This window comes from Chaetodon trifascialis, chromosome 7 (assembly GCF_039877785.1).
Source record: "Chaetodon trifascialis isolate fChaTrf1 chromosome 7, fChaTrf1.hap1, whole genome shotgun sequence".
Lineage (NCBI taxonomy): Eukaryota > Metazoa > Chordata > Actinopteri > Chaetodontiformes > Chaetodontidae > Chaetodon > Chaetodon trifascialis.
The window spans coordinates 15,070,880-15,094,253 of NC_092062.1; the positions used below are offsets into that span (position 1 = coordinate 15,070,880).

At 41.6% G+C, this 23,374-nt stretch overlaps 1 protein-coding gene across 3 annotated transcripts in view; it reads right to left on the bottom strand.

Moving 5' to 3' along the window:
• The window catches only part of col14a1a (collagen, type XIV, alpha 1a), a 132,600-nt gene that overhangs the window by 70,900 nt on the left and 38,326 nt on the right, over window positions 1-23,374 (bottom strand). For all 3 annotated transcript variants that reach the window (XM_070965931.1, XM_070965929.1, XM_070965930.1), the window contains exons 6-23: window positions 22,252-22,407; window positions 21,943-22,062; window positions 21,530-21,694; window positions 21,188-21,352; window positions 20,400-20,551; window positions 19,389-19,518; window positions 18,895-19,040; window positions 18,612-18,741; window positions 17,886-18,025; window positions 17,280-17,406; window positions 15,858-15,997; window positions 13,542-13,674; window positions 13,029-13,064; window positions 10,972-11,114; window positions 8,549-8,681; window positions 6,390-6,512; window positions 4,288-4,437; window positions 227-343 (exon numbers count right to left, since the gene is read on the bottom strand). In XM_070965931.1, the coding sequence (XP_070822032.1) occupies window positions 227-343; window positions 4,288-4,437; window positions 6,390-6,512; window positions 8,549-8,681; window positions 10,972-11,114; window positions 13,029-13,064; window positions 13,542-13,674; window positions 15,858-15,997; window positions 17,280-17,406; window positions 17,886-18,025; window positions 18,612-18,741; window positions 18,895-19,040; window positions 19,389-19,518; window positions 20,400-20,551; window positions 21,188-21,352; window positions 21,530-21,694; window positions 21,943-22,062; window positions 22,252-22,407 (2,406 nt within the window). The remainder of the gene's footprint in view (window positions 1-226; window positions 344-4,287; window positions 4,438-6,389; window positions 6,513-8,548; window positions 8,682-10,971; window positions 11,115-13,028; window positions 13,065-13,541; window positions 13,675-15,857; window positions 15,998-17,279; window positions 17,407-17,885; window positions 18,026-18,611; window positions 18,742-18,894; window positions 19,041-19,388; window positions 19,519-20,399; window positions 20,552-21,187; window positions 21,353-21,529; window positions 21,695-21,942; window positions 22,063-22,251; window positions 22,408-23,374) is intronic.

The window sequence follows — 23,374 nt, forward strand, 5'->3', positions numbered from 1 at the left end:
ATTCATTGAAAGCCCAAGAACCCACAGGTTTGTGCATATTTCTCCTTGTTACATTTAGTGCTGCTTGAAATCTGAGAAACGTGTTTTGCCTGAAGCTGAGGTGACATGTTAAAAACAAGAGCAGGATTCACAGGATAGTGTGCTTCTGTTCCCGGGATAGAAAACGGCTCATAATATGGGAATAAATAATCCCTAATACACTTTTAATAACAGCATATGAACTTACTGAGTGGAGACTGTATGGAGACTCTGTACAATGTGGCCTGCAGAAGAGGCTGCCACTGGACGCACATGCTGTTGGGGCGAATCTGGTAGGTTGACAAGCCAGAGACGCCAAGGAACGCTGGAGACAAGAGAGACAAACAGAAAAACAGAAAGATCAATTCAGCCTCCATCTTTTAAATTAAGCCTCAGTGAAGTTCAACGTGCAAACACAAACCAAAACCTTGTCTATTTGTTCCAGATTATTGTACAGACATCTTTCAGATAATCATATTGAACTACTAAAGCCATCAAATGACACATGAACACAATCAGTAGCACCACAATCAATAGTCACACACTTTATGAGGATATTTCACAGCACTGAGAAGCAAACAAAGCATGAAGCAGAGCATCAAAGGTAAACACTGCAACACTGATCTGTTTATTATCCTTTGGAGTGGCTTGAAGGGTCACACACTGTTATGTAAGTTATGACTGATGCTTAACAAAAAATGGTTTTTGACACACTGTTGAACCTTTTCTACACATAAACTCTGTCACTTGTCTGATAAGAACCCTCCACCGCCCAGCTCCTCTTCCTCCACACACGCACACACACAGCATTCTGGCTGGATTTGCTCCAGCTATAGACCATGTGGGCTTCAAAGTCTACACCAAACTACATTTATTAGGGATGTTTTGCATCTCAGTCATGGCGCTGCCAAGTCTCTTAGTTGAATTGGGACTCATTTTGCAGAGACATACCATTAACTAAACCACTTTGACAGAAATGTGGCCAGTCTGATTATTCAGAGGGTAAAACGGCCATACTTCGCCATCATGTACATTCTGTGTCACAAAAACTTTGAGTGACTGCGCTGGAAATAGTGTGAAAAGTAGTGCCGAACTCTCAGAGTGATACTTGAATATCTCTGTTTTTTGGTTGTCTGACAGCTGAAAAATGAACAGTGTACCATCCACACAAAGTTTAAATGGTGGTAATGTGTCCTTCCTGGCAGTTACAACATTTAGTCGGGTAGATGTTTGAGCAAATCATAAAGTACCAAAATTAGTCAGGCTTGCTATTTAACAGTCTTGTGGAGAAACAATGAGGCACGATGCAGCAAAATGCAAAACACAAAGAGCAATTTAAATATCTGAAGCTTGTTTGGTAGTTAGATTTCAGTGTACAATAAGCAAACCTCCAAGGAGCCTCCCTCTCTCCCTCTCTCCCTTTCTTCCTCTCCTGTTAGCAGCAGAATTTGCTGATGGCATAAAATGAACTTGGCTCTTGCGCCACTAAATGGATATTTTATGCTGGGACCATATGGCAGGTGCCTTATTTTAAATACCAGTGAATAATGCATATGACAACCATCATTCCATTCAATCACATGCAAAGACACACACAAAGTCACTGGCATACATGCAACATACATGTCAAACATGAATACACACATATGTAATCATGCATCGAAGCACATGTGTGTGCACATGTGTGCATACAATAAGAAACTGTGCCAGGCTGGCAGTTCACCCCAAACAAACATGACATGTTTGACATTTTTCGTAAGAAAATGGCAGGTTCATGACCAACAATAGGCTCTGCATTTGGCCTCAATTGCCACTCATTGGCCTCATGAGTGCACAGAGTGGTCATCCAAACTGGTGAAATGTTTGCACATCATTTACTGCTCCAAAAACATACTGCAACTGGCCAACAATGTTGGTTTCAGGCTGCATATTTTTGTTTTATTCCACACAGTTCTATTTGTTCTGGAATAACTTTGTTGTTGCTGCTGTTTTGAGGGATGCATGAGAAACGTCTGCGCCCTCTTTTGTCCTCAGCAATAATCAGCACAAGGCTGAGAAGGTTTTTGGTTTTTGGAGTAAAACCAGAGAGAAAAGATAAAGGACGAGGGAGGGGAAAGTGAAAGACAACATGTGGGATGTGGTGGTCATTTTAATTATCCAAAGGTCAAAATAAAACGAGCAGTACGGATATAAACTATGGTGCACCATATGGAGATGCTGCAGTCAGTCAGAAAATACTTCTGTGTGTGTGAGAGAAAGAGAGAGAGCGTGTGTGTGTGAGAGCTGAGGTTGCCAGACTTGAAGCCAAATATTTGCAGCCATCTGCCTTCCCAACCTCCACACCCTCACTTAGTTTCCACTACACTACTTCTTCTTCCTACTGCTGCTGCTGCTGCTCGCCTCTTATCGCGTAATCCTTTCAAACTTCTCTCTGATTTACATTTTATGAGAATGTGCTAATTTCACAAAATTTCTTGAGACCAGACTGACTGAGCACCCTTCAGTGAGAGAAACTGAATTTTTACTGTGCAGCTGAAGTGCCAGCACCTCAACACAAACTACATAAAACTTGATTTGGGGGGAAACAGTTTCATTTCATTCAATGGTCCTCAAGGTACCAATAATTACTCTTTTATGATACATGCTAGTATGCGTAATTTATTGGTGCAAACATGCCAGTTGGCTCCCATGGTAAAGCTACAATGAATGCAGTGTATCCAGGGAAATATGTTACTGTATCTCCCTTATTAGAATGACAAATGACTGAACGTATCCCCCTTCATAAATCAGAGTTTCTGCACTGCAGAATACAAATATGGACAATGAATCTAACTGTGGCCTGTATAATATGGGAAAATGTGAGACATCAGTGCACTGTGAATTGCTTGTGTCTGATACAGAATATTCGTTCTGCTGAATATTTAGTGATGAGTCATTTTTTAAGCCCCCCCCGCCAACACATACATAAAATGTGACATTTAACATGCACAAATAAGACTAGAAAAGTGTCTTAAAAATCCAAAAATATAAAGTTATCATATTTCATATTTTTTGTACTGCATGCATAGAAATGAGGCTTATGAGGAGCAAAGAAAGTCTCGTTAAATTTGCTCATGTGGGCAGCAGAGGTACCATCATCGAGCGCCACACCAGAGACAGAGAGTAAAGTTTAAATATGGAAGGCTGATAAATCTACATGTCAGCGCCTCATATTTAATCTTTCTCATTTTATGAAAGCATCTTTCATTATGAGAGCTTTATAGAGACAGGAGGGCGTGAGGGAGTTGTCACTCATCCAACAGGGGGATGATTAAAGAACAGATGAAGGATAGCACATCACTGCAGCACAGACTGGTAAATAATCTGTTTATCAAAGGCAATCCTCTTTAATTGATGACCACGTATAACTCCATTAACCACTCCACGTATCGTCTTTACATCTCATCTCTCTACATTTTCCTTTAACATAAAGGCAAAAAAGCCGAGAATCTTTTTGCTGTGTGCGTTAACATACACGAGAAATTCATGAGCTATTAAAATCAGAATATGTTTGCTTTCATCCCATTCGATTCTGCACCATTTGGTGAGTCCCTTCTGGCCAATCAGACGGTAAGCCCCAAAGACAACAGTAGATTTTCAAGTAAGGGATGACGCGGCAGTTTTCTGAAAACCGCAGGCACACGCAGAGAAAGGCAGTAAGCCAAAAGGACAACATAAATGTTTGTGACACAGCACTATTCTGAGAACTGGCTTGAAGAAAGAATGTTTAAACAGACGTATGCACACACATACAGCCACAGCGCATACACTTTTCCCTCTCTCACTTTCTCCCTCTCTAACAGTCTATTTGTTTTAGATGAGAGAGCCGTTAAAGTCTGCATTAGATCTTATTCCACCCACTGATACCGAATCTATATGCAAAAAGGACTGTCCTCACTGGCTGACTGGGAAATATTAATATCCTTCTGTCTATCTGTCTGTTTGCTTAAGTCTCAATGGAAGAGTTTATGGTATCAGCAGCAATTAACATCCATGTTTCCCATTTTCCTCAAACTAGTTTCACAAAAAGTAAATCCTGTTATCATCAATGAAAGATCTCACTTTCATAAACCTAACCACTTATTATCAAGATTACTAAACTTGACTCAGCAGACAAGGAGTGAGACAACGTCTTCTCCAATAAAAATCAGATATCGCGGCCGTCATTTAACACCTACTCTTGCAATAAAGAGTGAGTGGTACTTGCAGGGGTTTGATGAGGAGGCTTACTTGTCTTGGCAGTCACTAGCAGTGGTTCACTTTGTCCTGTAGGGTAGGAAGCTGTCACTTGAACACTGTACTCTGTCCCACTTAGTAGATTCAGGAGGAGCATGGAGTTCACATTTTCACCCACTGCTGTCTCCAAAACTGGCCCTGGAACTGAGAAAGACACACACGTACAGTATACATGAGCACAGACAGGAAGGACAGAGTGGGTTAGGTCCAGAAATAACTTTACGTTTTCCAAATACATCGTTATCATGCTAAAAGCTTTTTTCTCAAAAGCTTATTGTATGTACTAATACAATAATAAGTATGAAAGCCATTCAGCCAAAAAGGTTGTTCTGACTTAAGAGTCTGCTCCTCCATTTTTCTTTTTCATACTCAGAATAATAGGACTAGCCAGCTTTCCACTGCAAAAAAGAGCAATGTTCTTTCTCTGTGTTCATGTTTTCTACATGGACCATGGAATGGTGAGGAAGTTTAGTATGGGTGATGCAGCTTTGGCCACAGTCTTCTAAAACAAAGCCTGGCTACAAAAACTTACTCTGTGGCCACCACCCTCTCATGTCGGGATCAGACTAGACAATATTTCTGTCTTTGACGATTGGCCTTCATGTGAGATCTCACGATCACAGTGCCATAAACTTATGGCAAAACAATGGCCAAAAAAAAAAGAAAGAAAGAAAAAAATGGCTGTGGATGTGCTCCTGGGTGGCGGGGAAAGGACAGCATGGGAAACAAACTTTTCCTCTGTTTCACTGTCCCACCTGGCAATTTAAGCATAGTAGTATAGTATAGTAGTGTTTCCACCCGTGATTTGGCTGTACTAAATGAAGATCCAAGAGTACTCACACACACACATTTCCTGGTGACTTACCCAAACCATAACCATAACTATTACTTGACTAAACCTAACCCTAACCCTAATCTTAACTGAACTGTTCACCCTAAAATGTAATGATTTATGTTATGGGGACCTGCATTTTGTCCCCGTAAGGAAGGTGAGTCCCCACACTGTGACAGATTGAGGTCCCCACAGCATACAAGTAATACATAATACATTGCCGCACACACGCACACACGCACACACGCACACACACACACACACACACACACACACACACACACACACACACACACACACACACACAGCTCCTCTAGGCCACTAAAACACAACAAAGATATAACAATAACAAAAAGACACAAAACTAGTACAGCAGCAATTATGTTTATAACACACCACCCACCGTGTGTGTGTGTGTGTGTGTGTGTGTGTGTGTGTGTGTGTGTGTGTGTGTGTGTGTGTGTGTGTGTGGAGGTGTGTATGCATTTCATCTATTTGCTACATTAAGTGGCTCTAGGTTTACATTAAACATACTGTAGCTATATGTGTGTCTGTGTGTGTGAAGGCATTTGCACACACAGGCTCTGTTCTTCCATCCACGTACCAAAATTCTCACAATGAAAACAGCAGCGTGATGAAATTTATTTCCTAAAATCAGATTAATGCACGCTGTCTGCTTGAAGCTGGATCCTCAGAGACACAGTAATTGTGTTTAGATGACTCAAAACAGGCACGGAAACTTTAAAGACTGGAGCCTTGTCTTGGAAGGATGAAATAATTAGCCATAGAGAAGCAGCAGAGCAGTGAAAATGGGCTTTTGATGACGCTTCAAGACAATAAATAAACAAGGAAGGGTAATGTTTTATTTCAGCTCTGGATCGCTGACATTTTCCTTGAAGCCTGAAGCTTCCTGTTAAAAAGAAGTCACCATCAGGAAACCCAACACAATCTGAGAGCAGTTTGTTTTTCAGCGACTCTGTGTCTTTTGTTACTGTTGGGTCCTCCCATAACAAGCGGATTAGTATGTTTGGACGAGCCCGTGTCCCAGGGCAAAGCACACACACTTGCTTGACAACCAAAACTTGTCTAACAGTGCTTCAACTTGCGTGTGTGTGAGTATTCATAAAGGTGTACTTGTGGCCTCCCATGGAAACACAAAAACCAAAAAAGACTGAAGCAAACCTTCACATTTTTTCCTCAAAGGGCCTAATAATGTTAGAATTAGCACTAGTATCTGCCTGTGAGTGTGTGTGTGCGTGCGTACCATAGATGGGCTGGTAGACGATCCTGTAACCCACTGTAGGAGATGCAGGTGGGTCCCAGGTGACCCTGAAGCGGTTGTACCACTCTTCTGACACACGTAGGTTTCCAGGAGACAAGAGGGGCACTGCCGAGACAGACAAAATCAGAACTTGACTTAAATTGGGCCAGTAGCAGCTCAGTCTGTGGGGAACTGCCGGAGGGTAGTTCAAGTCCAGTTTGGACTGGAGCAGTGAAGAGGTGCCAGTTCACCTCCTGGGCACTACCGAGGTGCCCTTGAGCGAGGCCCTGAACCCTTAACTGATCAGGATGCCTGACTTTGTGGCAGCCCCATCACTCTGACGTCTCTCCTAATAACTGCAAGTGTATGAGTCCTACGTGTGCATGTGTGTATTTCTGGCCTGTGTGTTTGTTGTATAACAATAACAATGGAGTGAAAAATTTTAATTTCCTCCCAAGGGAACTGGGGCCCTGTGGAGCTTTCTTGCAAACAAACAAGTTGTGTTTTTGTGTTCAGCCTTACTCACTAAAACACACTGTGTGAATCCTTGAGGTCTAACAAACATGCCGAGTGCATTTCCTTTCTCATAAAACATTTGTGAAGCTGATGTTTTAAGTATTTCCTTGAGTCCATCCTGCATTGTTTACATGCATGTTATCTAGCTTGCAGTCTTCTTCTTCACTGCCTTTGTTGCCACATTGCAGCATATCTTTGCGTCTTAACACCTCCTGTTGATTAGTGGAATCATCTGACACCACTGCAGGACTGCGAATCATGACAGCCACATGCAAACATGTGCGTCCTACTGGATACCCCCCAACGGTTATATGGAGAGGTGAAAAACTCCACAGGGAAACCTCAAAAATGCAATAGCAAAACAATGGGAAGTGACAGTTGTGGAGAAGAATCAAATTATAGGGAGGTCAGCTGCCTGGAGGAAACTGAATCATTTGAACTAATCATTATTGCATGTACTTAACAATCTGCTGATTGTTCTTTTGATTAATCAATTTATAGTTTTGGTCCATAAAATCTCATAAAGAAGAGAAAAATGGATATCATAGTCCAAGGTGACATTTTAAACTCCTTATTTTGTCTGATCAAAAGTTCAAAATCCAAAGATAATCAAAGATAAGAAGAAGGCCTTTACAAGGAAGAGGCTGAAACTAGAAAATATTTGTCAATTTTGGTTTAAAAATCATTTTAACAATTAATTTATTATCAGAATAGATGTAGACTATTAATTTTCTGTCAAGTAATCATTGCAGTGCCATAAAAGTATTCATTATTGATATCCAGCCTTAAAATGAATTATGGTCCTCATTGATGTTTACAATCTAAAAGAGACTAAGGACAGCACTCAGTTTGTTGATATATGATTTAATTAGATCCTTTTTCAATAAACAGTGAAATATAAATTATGGTAACATTACAAATCTGGAGATTTTTTTCCAAACAGTGGCAAGATTGGTTGAATTTGAGTTATCACAAGGCTGTAAATTCCTACAGAGCCTGAAAAAATAGAAAATCATGTCTCACTGTTCATCAAGTATCAAGATTTATCACTATGCGGCTTTCCAAGCTGAGAGCCTTCATCTAAAAAGATGACATATTTCAACTGACATTTCAATTCTCTGTACAACAAGGAGACAATCACTACCGCTCATAAGAGGTAATCAAGAGAATGGTTGAGAAAATCAATTAGAGCCGAGCAAAATAATTTAATCCGCTCATTAATGAGAGGAGCTGCTGTAATTATGAACGGCCTTCATTAAGACAATTAAGAACGCATCAGTATTTGTCATCGCTTTAATTTACATTCTCCTTCAGGAACCTAAATGAACACGAAGTTAATGCAATGCAAATGAACGTTTTGCCGGCTGCAATTAAATCCATTTTCATTAGCTTTCACTTTTGTCGGATGTGTTCTCCTAAACTGGGAGCTGCATCTTTGTATAATGAAAATTGAGAAACCAAGAGTTGACCCCGATGGTTAATAATTCAGTGGAAAAGAGTGTGTGTGTGTGTGTGTGTGTGTGTGTGTGTGCGTGTGTGTGTGCGTGTGTGTGTGTGTGCGTGTGTGTGTGTGTGTGTGTGTGTGTGTGTGTGTGTGTGTGTGCGCAGATGTTTGTGCATGTGTGCAGGGAGTCTTTAAGGCTTACACGTGGCACCCAAGGCAGAGACGCTGATGCCGTCTTGTCCATCGGTGTACACTGGTGAGACTGTCACTCTGTACTGAGTGTCTGCTAGCAAAGGCTCGATCACTGCTCTCCTCTGACCACCAGGAAGCAACACCTACACACACACACACACACACACACACACACACAGTAAGAGAGTAAGAGACCACAGGGAGTTTTAAAGCAGCAATGGCTTCTGCTCACTTAGGACTAACCTGCCCAGAGGCAAAAAGACAAGAGGTATACAAATCAGACCCACACACACGCATGCATGCCCACGCATACACACACAAACACATGCAAAAACACATGCACCATACAGCAGAGTACAAACAGAATCTTTTGCTCTTCTCTTTGGAGGCAAACATTAAGGCCAGGTTTAATTTGGTAAAACAGAAAGTTCTTACAAAACGCTGCGTTCACCTAAAGGGATTTGAACCACAACTGCTCAGGAATTCTGCTCACTTCAGTCTGGTCAATAAAGTCAGTCGAGGCCAATGGAGAGGCAGAAAAGAGCTCAGAAAAACCCATTACTGCTGCAGAATGCTTTTATTATCAGTGTTAAAGTTTGTTCTCTCTCTTCATCTTTGTTCTTTGTTGAAGTTCAAAAGGTATTCCTTCGTATATATGAGGGACAAAAAAAAAATCAACTGCCATAAAAAAACAAAATTTGGTTCAGTGAGGAAACAAAAAAAAGACACCTGATAAACCTCATGTTATCATTTTAGAATCTGAATAAAACCAGATGATATCCAACAGGATACTTGTAACAGGTGATCTTTACAATTCATTCCCAACCTTGGAGACAGCAGTTGACAAAACTTTCTAGTTTGCTCTGCTGCTTTCAACCACCTGTTGGCAGATTAAGTTTACTCAGTTGTCCGGGAACTGCACACGTCCAAACGTCGATTATTCTGAGAATTGTGATAAATTATAATCTTAGCTTCAACACTGAGCTTTGTTTTGTTTGACTGAAAGCTCCAGAACGAACAAGTGGAGCGAAGTACAGTTCTGTCAACTAACTAAATATATTTGCAATGAATTTATGATTGTAAATAAAAACTTGTAACCGTGAAACTGGAAACTTTCTTCAGACACTCTCATGCAAACTCCTGCTCCATAAGTAATGAACTTTGTGATTTGTAAACCAAAATATTATTTGGTATGCACGTCAGAAAGGCTTCTAACGTTCCTCTGTCAGTTCTTAAAGTGTCTGCTTGCCAAAATAAGACTTATTATTGTTTACTAACATAAACAACAGCAAAGAGATTAACTTGTCTTTACTGTGCTAAGAGCACTGATCCTCAGCCAAATCAGCATGAGAGAGAGAGAGAGAGAGAGAGAGAGAGAGAGAGAGAGAGAGAGAGAGAGAGAGAGGAGCATTCAGGGAAGGCCAGGTAATGTCACAGCCAATAAGATGGGAAAAGCTGTCCACTTTGACTGTGGTGCTGAAACACCTGCCAGCATCAGTGCAGGAAGGCGTGTGCGCGCGCGCGCACACACACACACACACGCACAGAGTCTTTTTTGTACACAAACACATCCACCCATGACCTAACGAAACACACAGACTCGTCCATGGTGTCTCTTTTGTCTTGTATCTGCCTTTCACACACATTCACATCAAAAACACCAAACTTTGAGAAAGAGGCGCGACCTGAGACAACCCTTATCTATCAGCCGGCGGACAGCTTTAAGCCTTTCTCCCATTTTGTTTAGCTGTTGTTTCTTTTTCCACCTCTCTTTGTTTCTTTTGCTCTTTTCTCTGCTGCCCTCCATCTCTGCTCCCAGTGAGGTAAATGGCTGCTGAAAAGATAATGGAATGTCTTCTGGCTTGGCCTGGCCTCTCCATCTTCTACGGCTCTGACACCACATTGGGAAATTAAAACAGGAGGGGAGGGCGAGGGGAGGAAAGTAAGGGGAGGCAGCGAGAGAAAAGACAGAGAGAAAAAAAAAAAAGAGAGATAGAGGGACAGATCGGGGGGAAAGGGGAGGCAGAGTGTGTGTGTGTGTGTGTGTGTGTGTGTGTGTGTGTGTGTGTGTGTGTGTATGTGTGTGTGTGTGTGTGTGTGCATCAGTGATCAGGGTCAGTACATGGCACTGAGCTCAAGGGCTCTTACCATAGATAGAGGAATCAGGCAGAAGAGGCCGAGTGGACCGAGACTAAAAGTGTAATCAGTTTTCTGATTGGAGCAGATGACCCGACACTGACCACTGCAATGCCATCCAGTTGGCTGGAGGTATAAAATAACAAGGACCTTCCTCCAAACACAACTTGTGTTTGAGAGCTACAATGCCCAGAGTGGCAGAGGGCTACAGGGAGGGAGGCTTTGGAAACTATAGGCGTGCAATAGGGATCTCAAAAAACAGAAAAGACAGGAATCTGAACAACTTGATCGACTCACAGACTCCTCTTTGTGGTCGCCCCTGAGGCTGGCGTATGTGACCCTGTAGCTCTGCACGTAGGGGTCGTCCATCTCCCATGATGCCTCCATGCTCTGGGTGGTCTCATCACTCAGCTGAAGGTTTCTCACAGCTTGACGCAGCACTGTCACATCACATCACAGACAACAGTTACCGTGTTACTGTGGGATTTATGACACAAAACTGACACAAAATCTTGGCCTAAGCTAGTTTTGTTCACTCTTTTGAAGGCGTTGGGTAAATGGTGGATTAGAAGAATGTCAGTCAAAATGCCAGTATGCTAAAATAAAATAAGAACAGCTACTGTCAAAGCACCAACATGCTCTGACAGCTGTGATGTGCTGGATGATGAAGCTGCAGTGAAATGTGGACACTACAAAGTGTTTTTGTTTGTCTTTGGTTTCATCAGTCTTGATAATGGCTTTAAACCACATAGGCACGTTTAAAAGTCTACACCATCCCAAGTGGACGACAACCATTCTGAGGGCCTCCATACAAAATACAGCCTTGGTTTTTAAAAGCGGAGGCAATTCAGTCTTTCAGTTGGCCACTCGTGTGAAACCGCGAGTTGTGATTTTCACAGGAGCACTTAAAAGTTTTAAACAAAGCAGATGTGCTGTTTTAAAGTTTAAAGACAGCGAGCAGGGACTTAAGCAAAGGAGACGTGTTACTTTTTTAAACTTTGAGAGGCGTGAGTGGAGAAACTTCTCTGACTCGATTAGCTGTAGCCTGCTCCTCATACAAAACACAATCCAGATGGCCTGCGGGTCGCCTCTGAGATAATCAAGTTTGAACTACAGTCTCTGGGTGACGCCAACTTGGTAAACACACTTATAAAAAGATCTTCCAAACGTTTTTCATGAGGTGCATCCTGCTGTTTCAGTTTTGCATACATCAACCTTAGTCAGAACAGACTGCAGCTTTTCTAAACGCTCAATAAATCTGGATTTGCTTCCTGAAACTAAATGAGCAAAAAGACCAAAACTCTGCTACAGGAACTTGCTAGAACTGTGGTTGCAGTCTGGAAACATCTGCATGCACTGGCAACTCATAGAGCTCTTCACATTTCAATGGCTGTAGACTTTCGAGACAGATGCTCTGGCTTGAATCGTGATTTAAATTTGGTTAGTCTTTCTGCCAGGATAGTTTTTTAAAGCAAGTAGTCCGTGGCCCACTGGACACATGCAAGTGAAAGCAACACTCTTAAGGGTTTTAATGTTACTAATATTACGGATAAATACATTTGAAGGCACAGTTTTAATCAGATCACATCTTTTCAGGTTAGCGCTTTGCTTGTCAGAGTCCTTTTGGATCATACAACACTAGTACTGATGTCTCTGCACCAGCTACCGGGTCACGCAAGAGCTGACTTCAAAATCCTCCAAAATCCTACTCAATCTTACCTATAAATGGTCGGGGTCCCTCGTCTATCTCACCTTATTTTTCCATATACTCCATCACGTCCTTTAAGTTCCCTTGATGCCAGTTACTTAACTATTTCTCCATTTAAAAGGAACTCTTTTGGTGGTTGAGCCTTTGCCCATTGAGCTCCACTTCTCTGGAATAATCTACCACTGCTAATGCAGGATGTGAGCTCTGTTGGTACTTTCAATCCAGGCTCAAAACACATCTTTTTTTTGTCTGTTCACTCTGATCTCTCCTGACTTCACCGGCTGGGAACCCAAATCACTGGCTGTTTGTGCTCATTGACAAACAGTCAAACCAATCCTGTTACGGTTATGCCACATGAGCTCTGTTTTCAAAATGACTAACCTCCACCCTGTTGTCATATTAATGCTATTACCTGTAAGTGTGTGTGTGTGTGTGTGTGTGTGTGTGTGTGTGTGTGTGTGTGTGTGTGTGTGTGACAGAAATAGACAAAAATAGACAAAGCTGAAGTTTATGATACAATGACAGTGTTAAGACAGGTTGCTTTACATTCATTTAGCATAAAGACAAAATTCAGCTATTAAACTGTTAACGTGTTAACAATATTGAGAGTGTGATGCTACACAAAAGCAATTTGAACACTTCTTACCTGTGGTCGTGGTAGCAATCGTTGTTGTCTCGGCCACTGGGGAAATACAGAATACATTAATCAGATAATTGGATAGAAACTCTCATCAACAACTCTGTATCAATAGCTAGGGTAATTAGACAGAAATACATAGCAAACAACTGATGGGAAAACAGATTTTGTTCTTCTGAGATAAGTTGTGACAAACAAATCAATGCAAATCGGCTCACGTAGAGCTGCACTTTGAACTCAGAGATGCTAATTTTATGATCCTAAAAGGCGTATGTGATTGGACCAGCCTGTTATTCTCAGCAGACATCGGCACTTTGGTGGAGAGGGTTAGTGAGGTCTCAGGCCAGTTTCACATCATTGCAACCAAAGGCATCTTAAATCACTTGTTCTCTCACCTCTGTAAAAGTTTTTAGATTCTGACTTTTGTCAAGTTTTCTTTTGATTAGATCAATCAAAACACTGCAAATGAGTTAGTACCAACAGCCGTGCTTGTTGCCAGCCAAACAGTCCAAAGTCACTCACATGTGGTCTCTATAACTGAGACAGTGTCGCTCTCTGACTCATCTTTGAACACGGCCATCAACATAACTTCGTACTCAGTCGACGGACTCAGACCGCTCAAGATGTACCTGTTATCACTTCCACTCAAGACCACCTACAGAAGAGAAACACACACACATACAAGTCTTAGTCTCATAAGACCTGAAAAAGTATAAAAACAAGCAAAATAACTACTTTCCATTTCCAATGACATTTTGTCATGTTGTGTTTCATAATGTTCTTTTTTTAGGTTAACCTTCTGTTGTTACTATATTTGTTCAAAGAAAATAAACACGAAGAGTTTCCTAAGTTCCCCTCAAGATGTGATAAAATGTTGGGCATTAACCAATAGTTTGACAAGATTATTTATACCCTAAGTGCAACACCAGACTTTCAAATCCAAGGTCATCACTGAGTTTTAGTAGAGAAAGCTGCTAAAAACATAAAATAAGAAACTGCCTCAGTGCTCGTAACTTGAGTCATGAAAACAGCAGGAAATGGTGGTGAGTACTTTAAAAAGATGGTGTCTACATAAACAAACTAAATGAGGATTAGTTATAACACTGTGTTAGATCAATTATGAATTGTAGAAATGAATTTAGTCATCAAGTCGACAATAACAAAAATATTTGTATACGGCCTCTGTCAGAGACGATCATCACAGCATTGCTAATTCAGAAATGTGTGGTTTGCCCTGAATACTACAGCAAAGCCAGTTGGATCAACTACTGCTGCAGAGCTCCAAACGACCACTATAATTTGTACGACACAGAAACAAATCAGACCCCAAGGTAATACAAAGAGGTCATCAGAAGTACAGCTTGCATCCACGGAGAGCAACACTGAAATTGGAATTTACCGTAGATGACTCAATAACCATATTATGTGCAGGAATTTGTTTCTTTGCAGAGCCCTTTGAGGCACAGTTACATGCAAATTTCACCAGCGGGGCCGACCATTTGAGCATTCAGCGTTGGAGCAAGTGCATCTTTAGCGCTTCATTCTCTCTTGTCTTCGCTCTTTTTCTTGCACTTATTCAGATATATTTACACATTTCATAGTATCGCACTGTGCCTGATTAAAAAGCGAAGTCAATTGTGTATTTTAGTGATTAACAAAGAGCACAGAAAGACCGAAAACCCACTTTCGAAAAGGCATCAGGAATCCAAACAAAACAGCACGACACACCAAAAGGATCAACTGTGATATAATTTACTCTTTTAATGGATCTCTACATTATGATATCAAGTTTTAATCCGGGTTATCTTCCCCTCTGTTTGTGTATCTGTGTCTGTTTGATTGTATTATGTTTGATCTCAGATATAACAATACAGAGCAGTCGGTTGAACATGTAAATGTGTGTGTCTGTGTGTGTGTGTGTGTGTGTGTGTGTGTGTGTGTGTGTGTGTGTGCGTGTGTGTGTGTAGACGTGCAGAGTATGTGGGTGAAAGACAGAGAAAAGCTGCATGTATCCCTTTTTCTATGCTGGCAGAATTACCAGCCCACCTCTCCAACTCCCCAGAGTGTTATTTTCAGCTCTGATGACTCTCAGCAAAACACACACACACATGCACACACAGAGTCATGTTTCCATCACTTTTGGGGACATTACTGAGACTTACATTTATGTCCTGGAGACTCACCCTAACCATAACCATTACTTGCCTAACCCTTCTTCACCCAAATACTAAATGATTTACGTTATCGAGACTTACATTTTGTCCCAGTATGGAAAGCGAATCCGCACAAAGTGACTGTGTCAACAGATTCATGTCCCCACAATGTGAGTAATACACATCCACACAGACACACACACACTCTCACAGACCCCAGGGCTCTATCGCTGCCGCCCAGCTGTCTCTAAACCCCAGATCATGGTAATAAAACACCCAAGCCATTAATTTCTAGATTTATTCAGCCTTTATTTATACTCATCCATGCCAGGGGTTTTACCAGCTACCACTAGTGTAGTTAAGCTTATATGCAGGTCTATAGAGTGTATCTGGGCACATGGAGTCCAGCCACTTCTTCTTCTTTTGGAGACAGAGATAATAAGTGGACCCCTGGCTAAATGAAAACAATTCAGAATCCACAGAGGTTATTCATCTTTGAATGCAAATTATAAATAGATGTATTACTTGTCATATTTCTTGTTTCATGCTTATAGTGTAGCCAACATGATCTATGATGAACTCTCTTCACTGTCACATTTCACTTGTTTTTGGTGAAAAAAACCATCTTGAAGAAAACTGTGCCTAACACAAAAACCTTTACACACAGTATTCTATTGGTACTGACCTCCTTTGTATCTCCGCCTGCAAACGGTGCCCAGGAGAGCCTGTAGAGGACGATATCATTGGCTGAGTGGTCCCAGCTGACCTGGAAATTGTCTGTGCTGACGTCACTGGAGCGCAGATTCAAAGGACCAGGAACTGGAGCTAAGAAGCAGAGAGAGATAGAGAGAGAGAGAGAGAGAGAGAGAGAGAGAGAGAGAGAGAGAGAGAGAGAGAGAGAGAGAGAGAGAGTTTACATTTTTGCATGTTATCTTATATTTTTCTTTTACCTTAGTTGTCATTTGCATACTGCACATTTTTAAATAACGTTCACTTTCCCACAAGTTTATATATTTACACTGCGTTCTGCACCGCTTTTCCTCTTGATGCCACTAAGCAGCAAATGCCCTGCATTACAGGACAACTGACAGAGAACTGACCAAAGGCAGCCTGGCCGACAGTGCATCTGCACAATGCAACTGTCAAGGAAATGTTGCATGAAACACTTACTGTTGTGGTGTTACAACACTTATCCTGATTGTTTCAAATGCTAATACACACATTAGTTTGAATTTTCAACCAAAATGTGTTTCCCCAAAGAACTGAGCATCCACTCTGGCTGCATGTGACCGTTCACATACCCTGTGCACCACTATGCAACCAGCAGCATGGTAAAAAGCCACATCACTATAGTTTTGGTACAATCAACAACCAACCAACTGTTTGTACAGAAATTATCTTAAATTAAAACAACACGTTTGTGGCACAGCATTTTGGTGTGAACTCTAATCATGCATGCACCCCCCCACTCAAAAACCTTCTCAAAAAGTTCTCACACATTCATTTATGTTCAAGAAGCTCCCTTTCCTAAACCTGCTCCACTGAACAAAGTTTGCCAAGAGATAAATAAAAATCAACACTTAAGAGTGGGTAGTTTAATAGCTACTTGCCAAAAATACATTTCTTTCAGCTGACTCAGCACTTGAGTCCAACTGCTTGTTGCTTAAAGGGATATTCCTACGAATCAATAACTGTTAGTGTGACAGAATAGTACGGGACAGCGAAATGACCTTTTAATGTGACTGGGCTATTATGCCGAGGTGTAAATGAGATGGGCAGGCTGCCAAAATAGCAGAAGGACCAGTAGGAGTAATAAAATTCAGCACAGTTTGGCACTTAGAGAGAAACAGTTTGCCTTCTAACGGTACTGATACAACTATTTTCAAGAAATTGAGACAAAGTTGCCCCGGGCAAATATGGTGATAGGGAAATGGAATAACACCAATGTGGACAACAAATTGGACTGTAATAAAAAACACGAACAAATGAACAAGTGTACTTGATAACAGCATTTGAATTCAGGGTTTGCAAAGAGTCCAGCTAACTAACGAATGAACTACCGCATCTTCTAATGTCCCTTTAGAGTCAAAAAGCAACTGTTCCTTACTGGTAGTGAATCCGTCTGTGAGCGGCTCTGATTGGCCCTCGTCGTACAGGGCAAATATGGCCACTGAGTACTCCATCAGAGATGTCAAATCACTGAGGTCGTAGGAGTTCCCTTCTCCCACCTCCACCTGCACAACACAGACAGACACATGATGTAAAAACTCACACTGACAGTAAGTCTGTACAAAACACAACAACAATCCACTGAAATGTGCTATTTGCAAAGATTTTCTCCATTTTCTGTTAATAATTAGAACCTGGACACAGGAACTAATTTCTACCGTATTTGTGCAAGTTTTATCCAACTTGAGTTAAGGTTCACACACACACACACACGCAAGCACGCACACACATCACTCCTGAGTAATTGCAATATCTGTTCATTCTCCAACATGATTTATATCAGCACTCAATAATCATTCTTGTCTGACCTTTTCATACTAAGAAGAACAATGCTCACAATTAATCTCCTCTTTGCTCTATACTTCCATCTTTGTTCACTTTTCTCTTTTCTTCTTATCCCCACACAGACGAAAAATGCTGTCAAATATAATTACGCTTAAGAATTACACCTTAAAGACAGAAAAGTCGCGCATGTCACACACACCTCCTCCGTGACTAGTCCGTCTGTCTTGACCCACATGATGCGGTAACCTTTAACTCCTCTGGGCGCGGGGTCCCAGCTGATGTGGGCGGAGTTGTGAGTGATGTCAGAGAACTGGAGGTTGCTGGGAGCACTCAGTGGTACTGAGGGAAGAAGGGGGAGAGGACAAGCGCTTGATGTGCTTGTATGTTCTGGCAGAACCAGTTTAGACTTTGAGAGTGGGCACAATAAATGTAGGTTAATGTTGGGTTAAAGGCTCAGAATGAGTATAGAGGTTGAAAAACGCATGTGTCAAGGAAGTAGTTCAATCGCTTCTAATACTGGTAAAGAAAACCATCATGGTGAGGTGGGCCGGGAACTACCCTCCTGTTTCTATGGGGAAAACTCTGATCTCTGAGGTTGTGAGAAAGTAGGACACAATATACTGATGGAAGGACTCGCCTTTTCCTGCAGAAATGGAGGGAAGTGTTGGGCTGTCTAGGAATTAAACATAATCTAAACGTAACTGGATGACAACAACTGTGGACAAAATGACTGAAGTGGGGACATGTGGCAGGAATCTGATTTACAATAATTATCATTCAATTTCACCATATTGTGTGTCAAAGTGCTTTGTATTTTTTTCTTTTATGGACCAGTTCTGTAACAGTATATTTTCTATGTATGGTTCTTGAGAAAAATTGAATACAAAAATGAAATTTAAAAAATGTACGTGTGTGCATTATTCACATGTAGTTTCCTGGTTTGTTATAGGGTCACCGGCTTCCTCTCCATACATGGCATAAACAGTGACGGTGTATTCAGTGTGAGGGATCAACCCATCCAACTCCACCTCTGTCACTGAATCTGACAACTTGACCTGGGGACAAACACGCACAAATGCATCATCTATTACAAAACTCTGGACTCTCGGCTGCCAAATCGGTGATTAAAATTATGAATTGAATGAGAATTTATCTGTTCAATACATCTTTTTTTTTCTCTTTTTCTGTCTTTTCTTTTCTTTCAATACCTCCTTCTCGTCCAAGTCTCCACTATCTGTAAGCGGTGCATACAACAGCATGTAGCCAGAGACTCCATCCACAATGTCCCATCTTGCTTTCATGGTGCTGTGAGTCACATCAAACAGCTGGAGGCCTGTCACAGTGGGAAGGGCCACTATATATACATACATACATACACACACACATACACACACACACACACACACACACATTCACAAACACAGTTCAATCAAGGAGGAATCATACCAAAAAACCTAAGACTTGAGTGGGGTTTGGGTTTTACAAATTGTTAAAATATCACAACACACAGGTGTGATTTCACTTGAGTGGAAGTGTCAAAAACCTTATCTTCCTGTATCATGACTGAATTATTTCCAATATGTCCAGCTCCCATGGCTGTCAAACATTCAAGCCATTGTTATTAACTTGTGTGATGTTGACTGAAGCACTGGTGTGAGGTTTTTGTAAGTACATATCTGCGTGTGTGTAAGAATAAACTTACGGGTTGTTTCTGATCCTCTCAGAGCTTCACTTGCCTCGTTTGCGTACACGGCAAACACAGCCAGCTGGTACTCCGTGAGAGAGCTGAGATGCTGTAACACCACTGAAGTGTCACCACCGTCCACTACCGCCTGGGGTGCAGGAGCGTGAGTGGGAGGGTGGATGTGAAAGACGGATGGAAGGGACAGAAAAAAGAAATAGAAATCGATGAGAGAAGAATGAGGGAGGGAGGGGTAGGGGACAAAGAATGGCAGGGAAAATGGAAAGTGGGGCAATAAATGGGGGAAGATGAAAATGACAAATGGAAGAGTGGAATGAGAGAGGAACGCAGGGCAGGAAAGAGAGATCGAAAGAGAATGGTAGAGGAGGGGAAAAACACAACCGATTTATTGAATGGGATAAAGCACAAACGTCTACAACAAAATAATATTTTTTCATTCTGATCTGAATGGATGACAGTTGTGATACAGATTAGGTCCGGGCTGAGCCAGCTGGAAAGGTCCCCTCACATGCGGCTCCAGACCATCTGGTCCCTGTAAACCCAGCTAAGCAAAAGATTTAAGGGTTTCTGTGGTCAAATGTTCTGGAAAAATCAGGCAGGTGCCTGGATCAGCGCGAGTATCATTTTTAGGGAGCCTTCATTACCTGCATGGATGTTCAGGGTCGTTATGAATGGAGGGACGAGAGCGAGAGGTATGGATGAATGATACCATGAGCATCTCAGGGAAAAACTGAGCTCAATTTATACACGTGCCCTTAAACCAGTGACCTCAGATTCAGTGACTCCCACTGGTGTAGTAAATATGATGGAAAACAGAGCATACCCTGGCCTGAACCCACCGCACTGCACTCCTCCTGACACTGCATGCAACGATATGGATATTTTAGACAGTGATAAATTTGTTTGTAGTGGTTGTTTACTCCCTCAGCTATTCCTAATTAAACTTGGTAAAAAAAACCTTTTCAGTGCAGTTAATGCAGTGGTGTTCTTGGCAAAAAACACATATCACACCTCCTGTGGTTCTCCTCCCTGAGCAGGGTAATAAACCACTCTGTATTTCTCTACGTTCCCAGGGGCGTGGCTCCATGAAACCCGAAAGCTCCGGGCTGACACTTCTGATGTCACCAGGTCAAGTGGAGCCCCCATCACCTCTGGTGTCTGCTCTGAGGAAAGAAAAGGAAGGAAGATTGCATCAGATTACAATAAATTACTCCCAGTGAGGGACTTTTAAGTGGAGAAACTCACATGCATCGAGGATCAGAGTAAGAGCAGATCGTGTTGAAATATAATCAAAACACATTTGACTGGATTTATGGTGTCCCTTTGAAAATATCCTCTTCCTTGTTTTTCCATCCTGCATCTTTATATCCACAGAGATGTAAACTTATTAGAGAAAAAGACTGAGAAATAGGAGCAGGATGAAGAAAGGAGACAATGTGTTCTAAAACTATCACCATTTTATAGCAGGATATCATTTCTATTTGGCTGCTATATGACACCGCCGTCCCAGCTGAGAAACAGTGCATTAAATCTCTTTCCACTAAAGCGTTATCTAAATATACAGGGCTTGATTCACACCACTGTTCAACTTCTTATTTCAATGTGACTTTTTTCATTCAGGCATTTAATGTTGACTGGACTAGCGACCACAAGTTTCCCTTCCTTTGGACAGATGATATTGCAGAGTGGAGTTACCACTCTAGTTTGTATCCAAGTACATTAAAAGCTTATCTGAGTTATTATGTATGCATGGCCGCTGCACAGTCTCTCTCTCACTCTCCGTCCCATTGTCTCCTTACTTTGCTTGATCTCCTTGTCTTGCTGCTCCACTTGTTCACACACTGTTCTGGTCAGTCCCTCCACTATGGAGCTCATGATGTTGAAGTCAGCCACGTTGTAGACGTGGGTGTTGTCTGGCTCTGAGGCGATGGAGTGCAGCTCGTTCTCATCAGCATTCTTCACACCTGGCAGGTAAATGCAAATGTAGGATTGTTAGCAGAACATTTAGAGACAACACCAACATTAACAAACATGCTCAATGTATGATAGCACAATAGGGTAAGTGTGTTTTTTTTTTATAAACTTATAACGGTAGAGATGGGACTCTTCCTAAGACTGTGATTGTGTGTGTCCAATCTCACCAATGGCAAACAGCTCAACACCAGCATCTCGCAGGCTCTCTGCAGGTGGTATGACATCATCCTGGGACTTGCCATCAGTGATGAGGATCCCAATCTTGGGTATACCGACCCGTGAGCCAGACTCAGGCTTGAAACAATTCTCCAATATGTAAGTCAATGCAAGGCCTGGAGAAAAAGGAGAATCAGGAAGAGGAGGAGGGATGAGGAAGGGAGACAAAGGGAGAGGGAGCAGGGTAGATCCAGGGATGCAAGTGCGAAAGAACAGAAACAGGAGAAGAATGGGGAAGTAGTACATAATGACAGAAGCAGGATTTTTTTATTCTTTTTATTTTAAGCATTTTTCACAAATTCTTACCGAGTGAAACTTTTATCAAGTATAGATAAAAAGGGGTATTATGAGTGGAATCCAGCACCTGTGAGAGTGTTTCCTCCTTTGTAGGGCAGATTCTTCACAGCATCAATGACGGCATCTTTTGTGGAGAAAGTATTTAGATGCCACTCTATCCTGGGATCACCACTGTACTGAGCCAGACCTGGAATCACACGTACACAAATACAACCTGTCATTTGCTATTATTCAAGCAAGCTAAAAAAATATTTCCAGACAGATATGAGAAACATATCTATATTAAGGCAATTAAAACATTTACACAGACGTCAGAAGACCATATTGGTCCCATGGTGCACCCATCTGTTCAACAAGGAAAGATGCAGGGACCCACCTATCCTCGTCTTATCGATGCCAACATCAAATGCATTGACAAGGTTTTCCAAGAACATGCGGACCAGCCGGAAGTTGAGCCGACCAATACTCCAGGAGCCGTCCACCAGGATCACGATATCTGCAATGGCCTCAGTGTGGCACACAAACTGATCCGCTAAAAGAAGGAGAGGACAGACGGCAGAGTCACCTGAATTCAAACTGACCACAGCCAGGGAAAACCAGATGGAAAAAAGAGGTTGTTGAAAAGATGATTGAATACATTGTGCTTTTAATTTTGATGTGCAGGTTTCTCAGCCAAAACTGACAACAAAATAAATCCACACCACATGTCTGCAGGTTTCAGGTTGTCTTTATTGTACAAAACACACACGCACACGTGTCATATAGGCAGAGAGCATTATCTGTATATACAGATGACAATGAACCTTAGTTAACCGCCCAAGCTCGAGCACATACTGCATCTCTGCTCTTACCTGGCTCTAAAGACATGTACTGTACAATACATGCTGTAAAAATAGCATCTTGAGAGCCTCCTTCTTATTCTGTGGTATTTTCTTCCCCAGTATCTCTCCTAACCTTCCCTTCTTGGAATTACTCTCTAAACAAATCACTCAAAAACTGACTCACTCTTACTTTGAAAGACAGTTTTAAAGGAAAAGCTCACACATTAAACCTCCCACCTAAAAGTAAGCGTGAGAACAGACACACAAGCATGAACACAGACACATACACACACACTTTTGTTAGTTCATTTATCTACCAATTATACCATAACTGCTTATCTTGCCATCCTACCCTGTATCATATCCATTGAATTAAATTATCACTTAATGCTGCATCATAAATCCTGTATCTGTCAAGTCATAGTGAATGACCCCGAAGATGCTGATGAGTTTGGACATTTGTGTCTAAATGAAGAAAAGCAGTAAAAGAGAGTGCTGACTGCAGGAAGTATGAATGATTCCTCTGCATTTTTGTACATTTAAAGGATTCGGATAAAGATTACAGAGTGGAGTGATACCGTGAGTCAGAGTATATACACAATTCAGCTGCTGCTGGTTAATATTTACATCAATCAATCCAAACTTAACACAACAGGGATTGTTTTTTTGATATCTCCA